This window comes from Anabrus simplex, chromosome 9 (assembly GCF_040414725.1).
Source record: "Anabrus simplex isolate iqAnaSimp1 chromosome 9, ASM4041472v1, whole genome shotgun sequence".
Classification (NCBI taxonomy): Eukaryota; Metazoa; Arthropoda; class Insecta; order Orthoptera; family Tettigoniidae; genus Anabrus; species Anabrus simplex.
The window spans coordinates 59,257,022-59,278,527 of record NC_090273.1 but is presented as its reverse complement, the minus strand read 5'-3'; the positions used below and the strand labels follow the sequence as shown (position 1 = coordinate 59,278,527).

The 21,506-nt window shown below is 41.3% G+C and overlaps 1 protein-coding gene across 1 annotated transcript in view; it reads left to right on the top strand.

Annotated features, from left to right (window-relative positions):
- LOC136880859 (kinesin-like protein CG14535) overlaps positions 1-21,506 on the top strand; it is a 352,948-nt gene that overhangs the window by 296,543 nt on the left and 34,899 nt on the right. Inside the window, exons 6-7 of the mRNA XM_068229150.1 lie at positions 15,084-15,302; positions 19,371-19,509. Of these exons, the coding sequence (XP_068085251.1) occupies positions 15,084-15,302; positions 19,371-19,509 (358 nt within the window). The remainder of the gene's footprint in view (positions 1-15,083; positions 15,303-19,370; positions 19,510-21,506) is intronic.

The following is a 21,506-nucleotide window of genomic DNA, read 5'->3' as shown; positions in this document are numbered from 1 at the left end:
GCGACGGGATCGCTCCTGCTCCCTCGATTGCGTGCGCAGACCTTTTGTCCACTATCAGAGATGATGGGCCTATATTTGTTTCCCATGTGACGTAAGTATTAAACTTCCACTTATGGACTTACGTCGGAAACCTCTTCTACAGGGAATATGGCCTGGTAGCCATGATCGTTAAGGCATCAAGTCTATATGGTCTGGCACTGTGGTTAGCCAGTTCGAGTTCCGTCCGTAGAAAAAAGTTCCATCCTCAGAATATTGGCCGGCAGGTCAGGAGAAATGGCGGTATACAATTTATAATAATTAGATTGCATGTCAAAAGCCTGAATTAAATTCCAAACCTCTCCGCAGTGAGAGCATATGACGCTGTTGATGGTGATTCGTTCGTCGGATCGAGAAGTTAAGCCGAATAGAGAAGTTAAGCCGATTAGAAAAGTCCACGGCGGCATTTCTGAGGATGTTGAAGATATTTAGGTGCCGCGAGCTATTCCTCCACCGTAAAATAAGTCTGTTAAGATGCTTTGTCTCCCCAGTACTGTCAAATAAGAAACAGAAAGCTTATGAAATATTATTTTTCGAATGCTCAGGATTTCTTGGACAGACCTCATCAGCAGTGACACTGTTCTGGAAAAAAATTAGGAAATCAGAAATACATTCTTTTGACAATAAAATCTCGTGAAAATGAATATTCTCAGCCTGTTTCCAGTCATTCGACCGGGTCAGGAATAAAATGAATGGAGCCCCCATTTAGCGGCGAGGATAAGAATTGTGCCGGCTGCCGAAGCCTGTCGCACACCTCTGGGGCAATGATTAATGACTGCCAGATGAAATGGTATTGGGGAGGTTGCTGGAATGAAATATGACAGGGAAAACCGAAGTACCCGGGAAAAACCTGCCCCACCTCCGCTTTATCCAGCACAAATCTCACATGGAGTGACTGGGATTTCAACTACAGAACCCAGCTGTGAGAGGCTGGCTTGCTGCCACCTGAGCCACAGAGGCTCCACTAAAATGTCGTAAACTGGAGTATTTAGGGGATACAGTATCATGAGAGATACGCAAAAATTTGCTTTACTATATTTGATTCGCCAGGAGAGGATTTTTTTTTTATGTTTTTAGAAGTTGCTCTACGTTTCACTGACACAGATAGGTCTTATGGCGACGATGGGACAGGAAATGGTTGGGACTGGGAACGAAGCGGCCGTGGCCTTCATTACCTGGCGTGAAAATGGGAAACAACGGAAAACCATCTTCAGGGCTGCCGACAGTGGGGTTCGAAGCCACTATCTCCCGAATACCGGATACTGGCCGCACTTAAGCGACTGCAGCTATCGAGCTTAGTCAGGGGAGGATAGAAGGAAATAAGGAGGAGAATATCTTGGCTGAAGAACTTCAGAACTTCGTTCAGTACAAGTTCGGGGGGGGGGGCTTTACTAATCAGTTAGGGATAAACGATGTGTTGCCATGCTGATCGCCAACATCTCAAATTGATAACCAGTACAAGAAGAAGAAGTAGAAGAAGAAAAGGAGAAGAAGAAGAAGAAGAAGAAAAAGAACCGTAGGAGTAGACCATGTGCCGACACCGGGTGTTACTCTTCCCATCATCATCACCATCATCACTATCATCATCATCCCAGATCAGGACGCGCAGGTCGCCCGTTACAGTCAAATAGAAAGACCTATACCAGGCGAGCCGAAAATTGCCTCGGACACTCACGTCACTGAAATCCACACGCTAAATACATATTCAACGACTGCGTGTTGTAGCACGTTAAAAAATGAACTGTTCAAAGTAACTGTTTAGTGGGCTTACCTGCATCCTAGTTAGCTTTGTCTCTTTTGACGTTCTCTTCTACTCCATTAATATAACGATCTCATTACCGCTCTTACTTATTAGAAGCAGTCCTGGGAGGCAATTAGAGTCACTCCACGCTCTTCCTCCTGCTGTTCCACTTCAATATTTCTATTTGATTGTAATTGTTGTCCTTCCAAAGTGAATTTCAGTTTCGAGAATAGGTAAAACTCTCCCGAGGCTATGTCAGGTGAGTAGGTTGGATGTGAAAACACAGTGATAAGTGAGCTGATGCGTTGTCATGGTGAAGGTTCCAGGAGTTGTTAATTCACAAGTCTGATCTTTCCTTCCTGATATTTTTTCTCAAACATCCCAAGAATTTGGGATAATACTTGCGGTGATTTATTTGATCTTCAGGTAGTTTGGAGAATTTCTCCCTCACCACCTTGTGTCTCTATAAACGTTCTCCCCGGTTTGAATCAGAAGCGAATGTTGTGGATAGGCTGCTCATAGTATTCAGACACCTCAACAATCTCAAAATATAGCCTACTAGCTTAAGTACGCGTCGTTGACGCGACGATCATGTAGAATGTGCAAAGTTCTCTAACTCCCCAGTTACTTTCTTCCGATATTCAGACAGGCTGTTATACTCGGGACACAGCAGTCATCCCATCTATCGGAGATGAACGGCAGCAGACGAGACAAATCACATCACAAAAATAACATTTTCAATGTAATGTTATTTTTGATCAGTTTTATGAGTTTTCGATATTGTAGACCTTCACATTTAGTTTTCTTCCCACTGTGGGATATTAGAGCATCTAATGTGAAGGCAGTCCTTCCTTCCTTCATGTCTCATTCAACAAGCATCGTTCCTTTACGATTTTTCTCATATTTTTTATAATTTTCACATTTTTCCCTGCCGAAACAGACCGCTGACCTCGCGGTTTTACACCCTAAGACAATCATGACAAAAACCATCACCAGTAACTTTTGTTACGGCAAATAACCAATAACACATTCTAGGAATTTAAAAAAATAAACTACAATTTCATCCATTGTGAATACAAATTATTTATGTCCTAGACTGTAGCACATTACTCCCAGGCTTTACATACCGATCTTCATTAAATTCTGTTCACCCATTTTCTCGTAGTTCGGCCTTGATATGGACTTGGCAATAAAAATCGAAATTCACGAATACCTCTGTTATCATAGCCGGTACGGTAAACATGTATAAGGCATAAATGCTCGTACATTTAATCCTGTATAATATTAGCTATGTAGTATTTATCGATAGGACCATTCATAACATAAATATTTGAGAATTAAATTAAGGCCTTCCCCTAAACTACCATTTCTCTCAGAGTGAATAAAGTTATTTATAGCCTAGATTGTAGTGCATCGTTCTCCAACTTTACATACCGATTTTCATTGAATTCCCTTCATCCATTTTCTCGTGATGCCGGTGCATACATACATACATACATACATACATACATACATACATACAAACAAAATGTACAGTACATACATACAGACTGACATGACGGGAAATTAACAAGTGTATTTCCTCGTTACTGTGGACACGACCGATACAGAAACACCATTATTTTTCAAGTCTGAGCTATGTAAAGAGAAAACTCTTGTTTTAATAGACTTTGTTTTAGAAATGCGCGGCAGGTGGCCAGCTATTTAGAAAATGTACCACTGAGTTCCACAGCGCCATTTGCTCGAAACCGCTAGACTTCGGATTTGCACAGGATTTTCGAAGTTCCGTTAATAATAATAATAATAATAATAATAATAATAATAATAATAATAATAATAATAATAATAATAATAATCGTATGGCCTCAGCTACCGTGTGCAGACATTTCAATTTGACGCCATCTGGCTGTCTGCTCGTCAATTTCGACGTTCCGTTTTACCCTAGGCCCCCACTAGATGGCAGACCGAGTAAACCGAAACTCTATTGGGCGTCTATGGCTGAGATTTAATTAATTTTGTCGGGTAAACACCAAATGTGTCACCAGAGATCTTTTACATGCCGACATCGTACGACATGGAGTGTCGAATGGACTTTATTCCGCCCTTCAAAAATCCGACTACCTCTGCCGGGTTTGAACCCGCTATCTTGGGATCCGGAGGCCGACACTCTACCGCTGATCCACAGAGGCAGTTCCGTTATTTTCATTGAACAAGACTCGTACGTCCTGGTTCATTAAAAAGCGCTTGGGAGCAGAACAAATTCGATGCGCTAAGTACAACAGATAAGGACATATTGTTGTATGTTAATGAACGTAGTCTTTTGCCATAGCGAGATTGTTCTTTTTCCTTCCTCCTGTGTGTGGGGCTCGTAGTATGCATCCATGGTATCCCCAGCCTGTGGGCTGGCGACCACGAGGGCCTTAGCACTGTTGCAGCACCAGTCACGTTGAGTGATGCTAGCACCAGAATCACGTTCGCATGCTTCCACTTGCCAGTGCCTGGTTCCTCACTTTCATCTATCCTATCTGACCTCCCTTGGTGAACGCTTCTTCTTTTCCGACTCCGACGGTATTACATGTAGAGGCCTGGGGAGCCTGCCATTTTCACGTACTTCGAGGCCCTTGTCTTTCTTTGACCGATACCTTTATCTTTCGAAGTGTCGGATCCCTTCAAGTTTTTTCCCTCTGATTAATGTTAATAGAGGATGGTTGCCCAGTTGTACTTCCTCTTAAAACAATAATCGCCACCATCTGCTCTTTTTTTCTGTCCTGCGATGTAGACACATTATTACTCGTGTTACAGTGGTGTGGATGAAGATTATAACTGAAAAACAACAGCCCGAGAGGAAGATAAAGGATGCCAGCTAATTATGCATGAAATGATGCTTAACACAAGACAGACTGACTATTCGTACACAGAAAGAAAGGGTGTTATTATTAATGCAAATTAGTTCTGCCTTCTCTAAGTCCTGACATATGCACTCCCCTTGTTCATTAATGATCCCTGGAATGTTCTTCCTGGAACCTGTTTTTTCCTTAAAGTACCTATACACTCTCTCCCATTTTACTCTAAAATTCATATGACTGTCAATATGTTTGCCATCACATTGTTCTTAGCTGACTTGTTTACTAAATTCATTTTCTTAGTAAATTTCTTCAATCTCTCCTTACTTCCACAACCATTCCTAACTCAACCTTCTGCTATTCCACGCTGCTATTTCCGCATCTGTTCGGCAGTCATCACTTTCTCTTTACAGATGACATCCTCCTGTAAATGTTGACACGGGAAAATCTCCACACTCGGAAAAGGTGCCTTAAAATTAACCAATTAAATCATCCAAAATAAAAGCTTATCCGTCAAGAGAACTCTATTGCCTGAGCTACAACGGAAAAATAAACTGACCTCGGGAATCACTGACTGGGATTAGCTTGTGCCCTTACATTCCATCCATTTCATTTAATTCTCACAATCCGTGACAGTTGTGCTGGTATGCAATCCAATTAATTTTCCCCATTTGTGACTCGTGTTAAAAATTCATTACAGTCGTCATAATTGAAATATATTGTCAGCTGCTGGTTGTTCGTATCATTGTTTTTTTCAATAACAGCATTGATGATTTCGAACAGAGTATTGGGGGGGGGGTTATATGCCTAGTTTATGTTGTTTATATCTCTTAACACTTCATTTTTAATGGATAGTTACAAAATGAGTTTTGTTTTTATATTTATTTCTTAATGACGCAATATTCTTAGTCATGTTTACCTGTATGTGAAGGTTAACCAATAAAAACATTCTTACAAACGTTTTGCTAACGCCTTTATTTATAGAGAAAAGATTGATATGCTTACACTTAAAACAAACGGAGGTATGTATGTTTTCTGTGTTTACAAAATAATAGAACCTTGATCCACTGTAAATTCGGTACACAAATTTGTGGTAATGTCGTCAGAAGTTCACAAATGTTACAGTTCTTATTTGGCGTATGATGTATATATGAGAATCTATTGCAAACTAATTGTACAGTTAATGTGAAATATAACAAACAAAGCAACAACTTTGAAAGATAATTTTTAATTAATCCAGTTAAACAACCCATATAGAAATGTATTTGCACAGTAAGTGTCTGCAATGCAGGCTGACGTACAGGTAAATATGCAGTCCACTTATCCACACCACTGCCTCGGGTGTTGGTGAGGTCTTCTATGTTGCCTGAGAAAGCTCGAAATGAGGATTCTTGTACGATATGCCTCACTGTCTGCTGAAACCCCCCACAGTAACAACAAGGAGAATCTGACCATGCCCAGTTGTGTAGAGTAGATGATGTTCTACCCATTCGACATCTGATGCGATTTACCCTACTCCAGTTTGTGGACAGATTATTAATATCCACTATTCCTCCTGGTGGAGAGAGGGGCCACTCTTTTAACCAGTTGATGGTGGAGTTGAAGTAGGTGGATGTTATTTGCATGGAAGTCTTCCAAGCAGCTTGTCGATGTTCAAGACGTGTGCTTTGCTGTTTGACATCTTCCTGAATTAGTAGTGCCTTATTAGACCAAAGGCAAGATAGAACTTTCTGTCTTTTGACATGTGGAGGTAGTATATTACTAAGCACCGGTAACCACTGGACATGTGTAACACGAAGTGTACCGGTTATGATGCGCATGGTTTGGCAGAGCTGGACATATACTACAGTTTAGATCCATCATATCTAAGTGTTCAGAGGCTATCATTAAATATTAACCTTCTTATACATTTTCAGGGCCTGGTTAATTTGCTTTCAAAGTTCCTGTACTTTGTGCTGTTTTGTTACATAGAAGAATAAAAAGTCTCTTATGTCACAAATTTCACCTGAAATTTGGTTTCGATACAGTTCATAATATAAGTTAAAACCAAAGTTTGTCAAGGATTTTAGTATCAGACGCAAATCAGAATTTTTAGATTTTCACATTACTGGAATATAGAAATTGTATTTCCGCTCAAATATTATTTGTTTGCACAGTATATTGTCGCATTTCACATTCCAAAGCATCCTTGAAAGCAGGTTGATTACAGTCTTTGACATGGAAGTGGAATCTTTCAGCAGAATTGTTCAAACCTCTACATTGCAGAGGTTGTTTGATAATTATTTAAGACCGAGATCGATAAGTCAGTCGCTTAAATGCGGCCAGTATCCAGTATTCGGGAGATAGTGGGTTCGAATCCTCCTGTCGGCAGCCCTGAAGATGGTTTTCCGTGGTTTCCCATTTTCACACTAGGCAGATGCTGGGTCTGTACCTTAATTAAGGCCACGGACGCTTCCTTCCCTCTCCTAGCCCTTTCCTGTCCCATCGTCGCCATAAGACCTATCTGTGTCGGTACGACGTAACGCAACTTGCAAATTTAAAAAACAAATATTTAAGGAGCATGAAAGAAGCTTGGCGCTCCATCCTGGCCGCCAAATATTCCTGATATCAACCAATTCATTAAATACGTATAGAGTGTAGGAATTTTGCAACAAGTCTGCGTCGGTGGGTGAATGGTCAGCCTACTAGCCCCCATTTCAAAGGGACCCGGCTTCGATTCCCAGCCGTAGCGGAGATTTTAACCGTATATGGTTAATTCCTACGGCTCGGAGACCGGATTGTTCTGTTTATCACAGCTCATTCCTCTTCAACATCACACCACCAGCCGGGAGAGAAACATGCAATAGTGAACACCTGCATTCACATAGTGTCAGCGTCAGGAAGGGCATCCAGCCACAAAATAGGGCTAGCTCCACATGTGCGACACAGAAATCTTCTCACTCGTATATTTTCTCCACTGCATGAAAAAACATTGAATCGTAGGTAAATTTTCGGTTTCGTACAAGACAAAAGAGCGAGTACTGGCTCTTTGCTTGTTCCCTTCTTAATAGCCTGTTACGAAATGCAGGCGGTGTAGATAGTGCATCCTTTGACTTCACCCATAGGAGAGTTCGGCTCCATAGCTAAATGGTGAGTGCGCTGGCCTTTGGACACGGGGGACCCGGGTTCGATTCCCAGCAGGGTCGGGAATTTTAACCATCATTGGTTAATTTCTCTGGCACGGGGGTTGGGTGTATGTGTCGTCTTCATCATCATTTCATCCTTATCAGGACGCGCAGGTTGCCTAGGGGAGTCAAATCGAAAGACCTGTACCTGGCGAGCCGAACATGTCCTCGGACACTCCCGGCACTACAAGCCATATATATATATATATATATATATATATATATATATATATACAGAGTGTTTCAAAAATATGGGGCATCATTTTAGGTACGTACAGTATTTGTTATATATAGACAATCTATATAGTTCATTACAACATGTGTCCGGAAATGCTTTATTTCCGAGTTATGACCTTCACAACACTGAACTTCATCGGAACGATTTTCTTCCGCAGGTCGTTGTCATTACAGAAGATCTTCAAAATGTCCACCTCCTGCTTGAATACAGGCCTTACATCGATGTCTCATTGACCTCCGAACACGATTCCAAACTCCAGGAGTATTGCGTCTGTCCTCACACGATGTCACAATTCGATTCCGAAGAGTTGCCATATCAGGCACCGGAGACGAATACAGCAATGTTTTAAATGGCCCCACAAGAAGAAATCGAGAGGGTTCGAATCAGGTGAGCGTGGAGGCCAAGCAATCGGGCCACATCTACCCATCCATCGATCAGGAAACATTCGTTCCAAGTACCGGCGAGCCGTATAACTGAAGTGTGCAGGAGCGCCATCATGCATGAAGTTAGCGTGTTGACGACAGATCAGTGTAGTGTCGTCATAAATATGATGTATTGCGTTTTCCAGGAAGTTTGTGTACGCCTGCCCCGTAAGTCTGTTTACAAGTACATGGGGTCCAAGTAATTGATCACCAATGATACCGGCCAACATGTTGATGGAGAACCGCACCTGGCGATGAGATTGGACAGTTGGATGTGAGTTTTTATGTGTCCATACATGCTGATTGTGGAACTTAGTAATGCCATCTCGTGTGAACCATGTTTCATCCGTAAATGATACTAAGGCAGGAAAGTTCGGATTTGCACCAAACTGCTGCAAGAACCACTGACAGAACCTAACTCGTGCAGGTTAATCTGCTGGTGACAGGGCCTGTACAAGTTGCAAATGATAAGGATACAACTGATACTCTTTCAACAGTCTTCAGACAGTCGTATGAGGAACATTCACTTGCAAAGCTATCCTTCGTGTGCTGATAGAAGGTATCGTGTCCACAACGTCCAGAATCTCCTCCTCGACAGCTGGAGTTGTAGATCGTGGTCGTCCCCTCCCCAAACCATGAGAGTGAAATTCTTCATGCTCGCACAGACGGCTATAGAGACGTACAAATATCCTCCGATTTGGACATCGTCGATTTGGGTACCTCTCCTGGTGCAAACGACGAGCCAGCGCAACATTGCGTCCGCCTTACCGTACATAAAGTGCATCTCTGCCAGATGCTGAGTTGAGTACATGAAGCACAGACGAACGCAAAACACAACACTGAATGTAACCTGCGCCTCGGAATGAACCGTCAGAATGTCCTCTTAATGTCTCCTTTCACGGCAACGACCTGCGGAAAGAAAAACTTTCCGGTTAAGTTCAGTGTTGTGAAGGCCATAACTCGGATATGAAGCATTCCCGGACACATGTAATGAACTATTTTCGTTCTCTTCATATAACAAATACCTGAAATAATGCCCTCTATTTTTGAAACATCCTGTATACCCATAGGAGAGATAAAGAGACATATCTGAAATAATAATAATAATAATAATAATAATAATAATAATAATAATAATAATAATAACAGACACCCTGTGCTGTAGAGTTAGCGTGGCTCTCTCATTCCTAGGCCCAGGATTCGTTTTCCGGCCAGTTCAAGTATTTGAATCCTGGACAGAGCAGTAGAGCGGGGTTTATTTGATACGAGATGTTCTCAAGCTCTTAGTTACATAAAGAAAGCGCACGGTGAGAAGTTGACGCTACTGATTTAGTATACATGGACGAACAGTGGTTGCTATGGTTACAATGGTGTCGAATAATAATTGATGAGGCTAATTCTAGATAGACCCCCAGCCCAAAAACATAAGCATGTTAAGAAGAACGTATATACTGAAATACGACTTACAGAAATGCTAATGCATAGTTAAAATGGAAAAAGAATCATTATGGGTGAATATTGTACACCCGCCAGAGTGGATCGTAGCTTCTTGGGAAAGCAGCTTGCCTTTAAAGGAGATTCCGCTGGCTCCCAAGAGAAGAGTCTTCACTTCCCATGTGTATCCAATGGTATTGTAGCTTTCACATATGTGAGGGAGACAAAGGCAGTAAGCAGCTTTCCTCTCTTGGTCCACCAGTGGCGTCTACTGTGTGCTCTTCTCAAAGCTTGTTGTGAGAACCATTGGATGATATTTTTTTCTCCTTGCGGGTTAATGGCAACAATATCCCAACGCTTAGTTGAACCCTCTTCCGAAATGCAGTGAAGTTCTTTTTAGACTTTCCTGAACTTGCTGTAGAGCAGTCACGGTGTAAGAACGAAAGTTGTGATGTCGAGTATTATTTTTTATAACTCTTCCTAAATGTGTCTCCGCTTCTTCACACCCCGCACAGCGCCATTGGATGGTGTTTAGTGACTGCCTCGGAACTACTTTCACTGCCGATGTGTTGCAAGTAATTTTAATCACATTAGAATCATTGGAATACGAAAGGTCTCTGTTTTCACTCATCCAGGAACTTCTTTTTTTTTTTTTTTTGCTAGGGGCTTTACGTCGCACCGACACAGATAGGTCTTATGGCGACGATGGGATAGGAAAGGCGTAGGAGTTGGAAGGAAGCGGCCGTGGCCTTAATTAAGGTACAGCCCCAGCATTTGCCTGGTGTGAAAATGGGAAACCACGGAAAACCATTTTCAGGACTGCCGATAGTGGGATTCGAACCTACTATCTCCCGGATGCAAGCTCACAGCCGCGCGCCTCTACGCGCACGGCCAACTCGCTCGGTCATCCACGAACTAGCCATGGAATAGTCTTCATACAGTTCTACCCTCTTGCCTGTATGAGGAAGATGCCACCAACTATCAAAAGATCTCTGATGAAGCTCATTCCTCAAGTGACGGATACTATTTAAAGATATTCCACATTCAAGAAAATGTCTAGCTATTCAGGTGCAATTTTTTCATCTCTGTCTGTATAATGGGAAATATTTGTTGCGTCACAGGTCCACATACTTCAAACACATCCTGGTAACCTACAGCCCTAAACATTTCTTCATTCATTTAGACATACCTGGAGTCCATGAGTAAAATTATCCCAATGGTTTTAAAACCACGTGGAGGATCAACTCATATTAGGGTGGTGGTCATTATTTGTAACTCATCGGTATAAAAGTGAAGAGAGGTGATAATGTGGTTTCAGTCCTGTATGCATAGACCTCTGTCATACAAGAAAATGTCAGGTTAAATCATCCGTTCATAACTCTCTGCTATTAAAGTGCACACAGCAGGAATTCTTGAGAGAATATTAAAAAGTTCACACATCGAAAGTTATTTAATTCAGACTTGGAGTTTACTATTGTGCCTAACTGCACTCTTTATTTGAATTAGTTTCTACCCTTAGTAAAGGTAGTCTAATTGGGTTTCTTTTTACCACCAAGAAATACTGGGTGAAAATATGTAGCCTAGATGGACACGATTTTTTCAAATTGGATCCAGGGAAATGGCCACAATTTATTTGTCACAATTATAATTCAGCACAACATTACAATTCGTAACAATTACATTTCATCCCATAAATACAATTCGTAATAGTTACGATTCATCTCACAATTACACGTTTCATCCCACAAATACAATTCGTAATAGTTATCGATTCATCTGACAATTGTCCGACTCGTTGGATGAATGGTCAGCATACTGGCCTTCGGTTCATAGAGTACCGGGTTCGATTCCCGGCCGGGTCGGGGATTTAAACCTGCATTGATTAATTCCAGTGGCCCGGGAGCTGGGTGTTTGTGCTGTCCACAACATCCCTGCAACTCGCATACAACACATAACACTATCCTCCACAGTGGCGTATGCTGGGATCAAGACGATGGCTACCACTAGACTTAGGTTACCCCTCATCGATAGTTGGTTTAGTGAACGTCAAGCCTTAAGCGTTTTGAGCTGCAGCCGATAGCCAACGGAGAAGCCTGCTGTGTTGTCAAAGCTGCTTCACAAGCTATTGCCCTGGCCTCTGCCATTGCCAATACTCAACACCTGATCAGTCGAGATAGTAGCCTGAAATTTAGCAAATTAAAGTCCCGCTTTGTGGTTAAATGGATAAAATACTTGCCTTTGGTCCGATGGCCCCAGTTCAATTTTCAGAATCATCCCCCTCATACTGTTAATTCTCCTGGCTTAGGGACTGCGTGTTTATGACGTCTTCATCATTCATTTTATCTTCATTAGGTCACCACCAAACCTATACAGATGCCATGCACCATTATTATTATTATTATTATTATTATTATTATTATTATTAAATAAAAATGTTGAATTTTACAGCGGTCGTACCCATCGTTCACTGGTTAATTGGCTTCCTCAGGAGATCAGTGGTGGTGTCTGACCCATGATCATGGGTTCGATTCCAACCAACAAAAGAGAACACTAAACCTGAACGATTGCATTTCATTTTAGCAGATCTTCCCATATAAAAATAAAACTATATTACTCTCCTATAACAGCAGCCCTGCAGTGTCTTTCTACAAAGAGTAAACGGGGGTGAAATACCAGCACTCTGTTATCTATATAATTAAGTCAGAAGGATGAAGTGAGGAAGTAAATACGATGAGTAACGCATGGTTGATAGTTAGCAGTGGCGATCTGACGGACCGAAGCCTAGCAAACCTATCCTCCCCGGTCCGCGCACCTCTCAGCCATACAGCAGCAAGCCGCGTGCAGCGTGTGGAGGGGAGAGGGACGACAGTCTGGGGTGCAGTATCAGTCTCCGAAGCCTTGTTCTCAGTAATATGTGCGGCGTTTTTTCTCATTGCTTTCAAGGTCTGTAAATGAACAATGTGTCAGATGCTTACATTATAATGTGCTTTAGATTTCCATCGTTCGCATTTGAGGTTTGGGCTTCACTGATAGCCTTGATAGCCCTCAGTACACGCCACTGATACTCCACCACAGTAACACGCAGTTACCTACACATGGCAGATGTCACCCACCCTCATCGGAGGGTCTGCCTTAAAAGGGCTGCACTCGGCTAGAAATAGCCACACAAAATGATTATTATCTCACAATTACAGAATGTTGCCGTATACAGTACAAACAATTCACAATCAATCAATTTAGATCAGTTTATTACCGACCTAGTTGGCTGCCCTGATAGTGTTGCATAGTTGTGAGCTTACATTCGGGAAATGGTGGGTTCGAATCCAACCGTCGGCAGCCATGGAGATGGTTTTCCATGGTTTCTCATTGTCACACCTACCTCCCCAATCCCAGCCCTTCTCCACCCTTGCTTCGCTGGAAACTTTCGATGTGTTAGTGCGACGTTAAACCCCATTGGTCAACAGCTCCGAATGGCCATGACCTACCAAGCGATCGCTGCTTAGCCCGAAGGCCTACAGATTTCGAGTTGTCGTATGGTCAGCACGGCGATTCCTCTCGGTCGTTATTCTTGGCTTTTCAGACCGGGGCCGCCATCTCACCGTCAGATAGCGCCTCAATTATAATTACGTAGGCTGAGCGGACCTCGAACCAGACCTCAGATCCAGGTAAAAATCTCTGACTTGGCCGGGAATCGAGCCCGGGGCCTTCGGGTAAAAAGCAGGCACGGTATCCCTATACCGCGGGGGTGACGTTGAAACACCAAATACATATGTATAAATTGAATTATCTTTCATAACATGTTTTTAAAAGAGCCTCCGTGGCTCAGACGGCAGCGCGTCGGCCTCTCACCGCTGGATACTGTGGTTCAAATCCCGGTGACTCCATGTGAGTTTTGTGCTGGACAAAGCGGAGGCGGGACAGGACAGGTTTTTCTCCGGGTACTCCGGCTTTCCCTGTCATCCTTCATTCCAGTAACACTCTCCTCTATGATTTCATAGCATTTATCAGTCATTAAGAAATCATCTTGTGAGTGGCGACCCCATTGTAATAACAGCCTATACTGTATATGTTTCATTCATTACATCCCTGACCCGTCAATGACTGGAAAACAGGTTGTAGGTTTTCATTTTCAATATGTTTTTAACGTTTTCTTTTCCACAATAATGTGCTGTGTCTCCATAGCTTCTACAGGAAATGTCGAGTTTCAAAGTCCGAAGTATTATCAGTAAAATCACATTTTGAATATTACGAACAATTTAAGATAGAAGGAAACATACTGGGCTATCTCTGGACATTAAGCCTTACTATAGGGGGAAACTTAGTGTAATACAAAATATACTGAGTGACTAAATTATTGTTAATTAGTTGTTAGGAAATAAATGTCACATATTCTAATTAGTCTCGTACCAATAAATCACCTATGACAAACCTGTGGTGAAGATTATTCTTTTACGAATTATTTGTGTGAAACCGCATTACAATTTTTTGCAGACGTGCCAACTCCCTCGATTTAAGCGGGAGGCTCTCTACTTTTTGCTCTTCCTCCTTCTCTCCTGATCGCAGAGACTTATCTCCCGATTTTGAGAACAGATTTAGTATTCCTGTAATTTTAGAAAATCCAGGTTTTTTCCTTGTTCTTTAAAAGATGGAGAGAATTGATGTTAAGTAGGCACTGGCAAGACAGTTGCAATCAGCTGGTGGTGTTCTTAAATACGACGGAATCTCTGACGTAATGCTTTTTATTTTATCGTTTCCACATAACAATGCCGACCGTGGAGCTATTATTTAGCATATTTTCAAGGACAAAATCTCAGTTCATATCAAAGCCTCCCGAAATAGAATTCTGAAGAAAATTAAATCTTAAAACCCGTTCAACAAGGTCAGTGCTTCGAGCATAAATCTAGTTCACAAATGTACGTATGAAGAGGCCTAAGGCAGTTACAATGAAGAGTCGTGGTCTGAAGCTCAGATACATGGAGTATTTATAAAGTAATTAATAAGAGAAATTACGTAATTGAGTAGTATAATGTGTTAAATATTCTTCAAAGTTACGCCATCAGTGATGTGTCGTAACATGTCGGGATATGCAGCAAAAAATCTCCTGAAAAAATCTCCCGTTATTTACTTTTACAAGTTGGCATGTCTGCTTTTTTAAATGGTTAGGCTACATTTCCGGACTATCAACAGAGTTAACCTTTCTTTCAGATTCCGAGCAGTCTCCAGGCGTGTACCTGCGAGATGACCCTCTGTTTGGCACACAACTTCAGAATCAGAGTGAACTTCGTGTTCCTTCGGCTGAAAAGGCTGCCTTCTACCTTGATGCTGCACTCAACACTCGGAGTCTCGGACAAGTTGAAGGGAAGGACTCTCATCTGCTATACACTTTACATGTGTACCAGTATAGCGTGGCTGGCAGAGGAGGAGGTGAGTACTGGAAAAATATTGTGGAATATAATACAGCATCTAGGTATTACGACGATAAATAACATGGTATTCATTTGAAATACAATTGTACTAAATTTATGATAAATTATAATTATTATTTATGTAATTGCAGCTTTGTATTGAAAATGTGGAGTAGTGATGTATTAAACTGGTAGAAATTTAATAGTGCATAGTTTATAATCCTACCAACAATATTGTTCTGCATCAGCAATGAATAATTATAAGAACTTCCAGAACATTCTGTAGTGCATGCACTGTAAAACAAGTACAGCATATTTTCTTAGTAAGATACAGCTGAAGGTTAAACCATGAAAGAGGATCGCTATGTCATATGAATACTGGGATGTGAAAGCTTCTTGCCCTATACTCTAAACATTATTGCTTCTAAATTGACGTTTTGGCAGATTTTGGCTCTATCTGGTGGTTGTGCGCGGAAATACAGTGTGGTTCAAGTGTATGTGACCCTCATCAGGATTACTTGATTCAAGAACTGGGAAAAATCCAAAGAAAAGCAGCTCTATTTGTTCTGGGTGATTTCCGACAAAAGAGTAGCGTTACAAAAATGTTGCAAAGTTTGGGCTGGGAAGACTTGGGAGAAAGAAGACGAGCTGCTCGACTAAGTGGTATGTTCCGAGGTGTCAGTGGAGAGATTGCGTGGAATGATATTAGTAGACGAATAAGATTGAGTGGTGTCTTTAAAAGTAGGAAAGATCACAATATGAAGATCAAGTTGTAATTCAAAAGGACAAATTGGGGCAAATATTCGTTTATAGGAAGGGGAGTTAGGGATTGGAATAATTTACCAAGGGATATGTTCAATAAATTTTCAGTTTCCTTGGAATCATTTTAAAAAAGGCTAGGAAACCAACAGATAGGGAATCTGCCACCTGGGCGACTGCCCTAAATGCAGATCAGTATTGATTGATTGATTGATTGATTGATTGATTGATTGATTGAAAACACAGACATCCAACCAATCCCAAGCTGCCGTTTATGCTGATTTACATCGATTAAATGGGATCTCGACACCTAGTTGCCTATTGTATTGTGTAGGCCTACATTCACCACGTGGTTAGCCTATCTCTCTCGGCGTGTTTCGTATTTTAGCTTTTGTATTTTCTTTAGTAATGTTTGTTGTTCACATTGCTATTTCTAGTCTTACTATCTACCATAGTGTAGTTTAGAGTTTTGATTAGCATGATTTAGTACAATAGTCTATAGTTTTTTTTTTTGTTTTTTTCTTTTTTTGCTATTTGTTTTACGTCGCACCGACACAGATAGGTCTTATGGCGACGATGGGACAGGAATGGCCTAGGAATGGGAAGGAAGCGGCCGTGGCATTAATTAAGGTACAGCCCCAGCATTTGTCTGGTGTGAAAATAGGAAACCACGGAAAACCATTTTCAGGGCTACCGACAGTGGGGTTCGAACCCACAATCTCCCGAATGCGACCTCACAGCTGTGCGCTCCTAACTGCACGGCCAACTCGTCCGGTGATAGTTGTTTATAGGTGTAGTAGTTCAGTATAAGTGTAGTTTTATTTACATCCGTTTGTTGGTTAGTGTATCTAGTTGATCTGTGTATACCATGTCTCAGTGTAGTTCGAGAAAGACAAGTACAATGAAAGTGACTTCGAGATATGGGTAGTGTTTCCTTTGTAAACCATCACCTCCTTCCTGTGCCGTCTCTTAGCTGCGAGTAATTTGTTAGCTACTTACTCATTTTTATTGTTAAGAATGCATTCTCATTTTAGTGCCGGATGCTTTTGTAGCTTTTGTGAATTTGTTTTCACACGTTATTCATTAGTTTTTCTGAGTGCAGTATTACATTTTACGCGGGCCGTGTGACGCGTTCGTATTGCATCAGCTGTTCTTGCAGCAGTAGAGCTCTGGCAATATAGGGAAGGTATTGCTCACGTGTTTTACGAACTGTCAATTTAGAAGTAGGCCCTACAGTAGTGCGTAGATTAGAAAAAATATCTATGCTGCCAGAGCTAACCACGTTACAGTATGTCAGGGTAATCTTCATATTGGATTGCTCATTGAAATCTCGTATGGATAGGTAATGATTTGAATTATATAGGCTAATTTTCTTCAAAATTCTGTGTGCCGCTGGTGGGGGTGGTTACTGGTTTTAGAGGAAGTGCAATGGGACAGCACTAATTAGAAGAGAATGAGAAACAGATCCGACACTTCAAAGTGACTGTCTGGGAGATCTGTTACTAAAAGCTACAGTTCTTCTCGGCCTGTAACGTGGTCTTGTAGATTAAAACTGCCCAATAAAAATCGGAATATACTCAGGTGGTTTCTACAATGAACTCCACTTACCATCGATTAACATAAAGGCTGCGACAGTAAAACATATTTTTTTCCTTTAATGCCCATTGTAGGAGATACATACAGTCATATCGATATTTTTTTTTTAATGTGTCAGTGCCAAGGGAAAGGTTGATCGGTATCAAGTGAAGTTAAAAACTAAAACGGTACGAGAAAGTAAGAAGATTATTTCTATAACTCTTTGCCTTATAGCCGTTAGTAGACCAGGGCCTCTCAGGGTGCGTGCAACGGTGCATTGCGCGGCGCAACCTGTTAGAGACGCCTTCGCTGGGATGACCAGAGTGTAGACCCCCACTCCTAGATTTTAAGCAATAGCTCTGTCTCTCTCTTTCCGAGAGCTTAGCGAGTCGCCCCGAGAAAAAACGCTGGTTTCGAGCCGAGTCGGACCGATGCACGGTGCACAGAACATCTGCGCCTCGGTTTGCACGTGTGAGATTTTAGGCTTTTGAGAGGCCCTGCAGTAGACAACGAATATTTCCGTTCCCAGTAATACCTTCAAAAACTTCGGATTAACATTACAGAGAACTTCGCTTAGATTCTAGTATCCAATGTTTAATGTCATTGATTTCTTTTGTTAAAAATGCACATAATGTTGGAAACAAGTCCACGTTTAGTACGTCACTGAATGTACAGTAACATATTCGCACAATTGCAAAAACATTACAGACAAATCAGTCTGCTACATTCCTTAAAGTGAGCTGCCTACTCGAGACGGACAGGTGTTCATCATTCATCTGGAAGAACCTAAGTCGTCGTCGTCGTTGTCGTCGTAGTCGTAGTCGTCGTCCCCCCCGCAGGAAGACGAGAAATTTAAAAATGGAATTTCTGGTGAAGCACAGCGTCGTGGGGTCTACTTAAAATACACTATAAATGAGCACTCATTTACCTTCTGGAGATAGAATAAGATACGCTCAAATTTCCATTTAGTGTCGAAATTATGGGTATGATACGTATTGATGGTATTCCATTCCTCCAAGGACTTTCAGACCTTACTCAGAGATGATTATTTAGAATTTAACATTATTGTCTTTTTCGTATACAATTGTGGTCGGAAACAATGTGAACCGAGTATATGAACGTTGAGAAGTTGGTCACCCTGATATATATATTTTTTTAAATTCGATATCTCATGCTGTTGTCATTTTATCAGCTGCTGAAGTTAGCCAATTAGATCGCTTCGCGGGCGAATTTAAATTGGCTTTACGAAGCGGTGTTGCTAAATCTGCACAAACTCTAACACACTGTGGGTTTCAGCCTATGTCACCCTAGTGTGCTTGCTATGAGCCGAGTCTATCAGCAGGGAGGTTCTTGTTCAAGTCCTTCCCCTGGAGAAGTTTATCTCTTCTATTGGTGCTCTCAAGCCGGTCATAAGCCACGTGCAGAATTAGCAACACCGCCTCGAAGAGCCCATTTGAAGTCGTCCGGGTAGCGATCTGATTGGCTGACTTCTGCAGCTGATAAAGTGACAACGGCGCGAGATGTCTAATTATTTTTTTCAATTGTTTATCAGTATGACCAACCCTCTAACACTCATATACCCTGTTCACGTTGTATCCGACCATCCTGTAGTACACTATTAGGCGAGATATCTTGTACCTGAATAATTTTCAATATGCTTATGACCTATAACTACAACTACTTAAAGTGATAATCTGTTTTAATGATCGGTAGTTTTTCAAATTCAATAACTGTTGTGTAATCCTTGTGCTAGTGGCTGGTGGACGAAGCCGTCTTCACCTCATAGATCTTGGAAGTTGTGAGCGAGGGAAAGCAAGTGGAGGCATTCCTCTGTCCGGTCTGGGAAACGTGTTGCTGGCCATCTTCAACGGGCAGAAGCATTTACCGCACCGGTAAGTACAAAACGATTAAAATTTTAGAGTTGCAGTGTTAAAAGTGCATGGTTCATTTTACTATTATGAATTTAATACCAATGAAGTATTTCAGCACCGCCGCATTTCATTTGTATATTCTCATCAATCGTCGACCTATCGACACGTTGTTTTTGTTATTTATTAATTTAGTTCATTTGCTCCGCATGCAAATAGCGTGTCGTAGAGCCCTGACCTACTGAGCTCAAATTGGCTGATTCGATCCCGGCTCAGTACGGTGGCATTTGAAGGTGCTCAAATATGCCAGCTTCGTGTCGGAAGATTTACTGGCACGTAAAGGAACTCATGTACGACAAAATCCCGGAACTTGGGATTCCCTTAAAACCGTAAAGAAGTAGTTACTGAAATGATAAAGTTATAACATTATTATTATTATTATTATTATTATTATTATTATTATTATTATTATTATTATTATTATTATTATTATTATTATTATTATTGTTACCGCGTTTTAGTGGTAGGTAGAGGAGAAAGAAGGTGCGGGCGTGAACGGGTCTCAAGCTACGGAAGAGAAACTAAGTAAAATTTAACCAGGTTATATTTTCTTTTCAAAATTAAGTAACAACAAATAGAACAGGTACTTAGTAGCAGAAACACGATTCGAAATATACAACTTACACGGTTACCCCCTTCGGGGCTTCAAGAATCAGATATATAAGTCTTGAGCAATGAGCCCAACTTTACAATATAAACCATTCAACAAAGGGGCCGAAAACCCCCAATCCTGTCAGAAACACCAGTTTCCAATTACATCGAAAAAGCCTCCTTGAGGCAGAAACCACAACTTTCAAGAAAGGGTTACTTCCCCTTAAAATACAAGCCTATCACAGGCCACTCAGAATTCTACCTTTAAGCTGTCCTCCAAGGACATATACACAGGGGTAAAAATACCCAATCTACTGAGGTCTATTAAATGAAAAGCAGGTTAATTGAATGACCTCTAAAACAATTTGAGAGGAGGCGAACTTGCAATCCTAATACATTTTGATTTTAAAACCTACTTTGGCACTAGGCCGTTATTACAAGGGCTAATCCCATACTACAGAGGTGACTTAATAGCAATTTACATTACATTACGGAAGAATTGGTTGAGAGAATAAGTTCACCTCAAGACAATGTGAGTGGGAAATCGAGAGGGTTAAGCACTCTCTATCCCGATATGTCGTTTTAAAATAGAATAGATACCAGTTGTTTTTACATTTTAGGAAAAGGTTACATGGTTGAACGCTTAGAACCCGCCCCGAAAGTTAAACTGCTGAGCAAGAAAAGAAAGAATTTTTAATCGGCCATTACCTTATTGTTGACCGCCGCCGAGGAAAGAGGCGCTTCCCGCCTCCTGCTATGTACTTAATACACTGAAAGATGGAACAGAAGTGGCCCAGAGACCCTAAAATCAGCAGTTTATATACTCTCGCGGAAGTTTCTAGGCGTTAGGGGAATGAAAACACCCGCCCACAATGTTTTTATTGGCTAGGGAAAAGAAACCCCTACATAGAGGAAAAAGAAACACATTATTGGTGGAAAATTAATTAAAGAAATTCGGGATTGGCTAGATCCAAACTAAGGGGAAAAGGAGGGGTATACAGCCAACTTAAACAATGACAGAAAGAAATTTAACAAAGAACAAACTCTTGAAATAAAAATTTCTCCAACAAAATAGTTCTTTGACTCCGCACTAGGTCGCACTATTGTTGATCTTCAGTAGTGTCCTCTAGAAGAGAAAGTTCACACTTCTTACTTCAAGCGAAACAAAACCACATCAAAAATGACACAGTTCACAAACTCAAAAATTTCCAGGTAGTGACATCTTCTGAGAAATTAGTAGATTAATAGTGTAGATAAAGTTCAGACTTCCTCCAGAAGAGGAGTTTCAACTGGCGCAACTTTTAAATAAACAGAGTAGAGGTGTACCGCCCGGTACAGACCTCCCCCCCCAAAAGTTCCTCCAGGGGTGA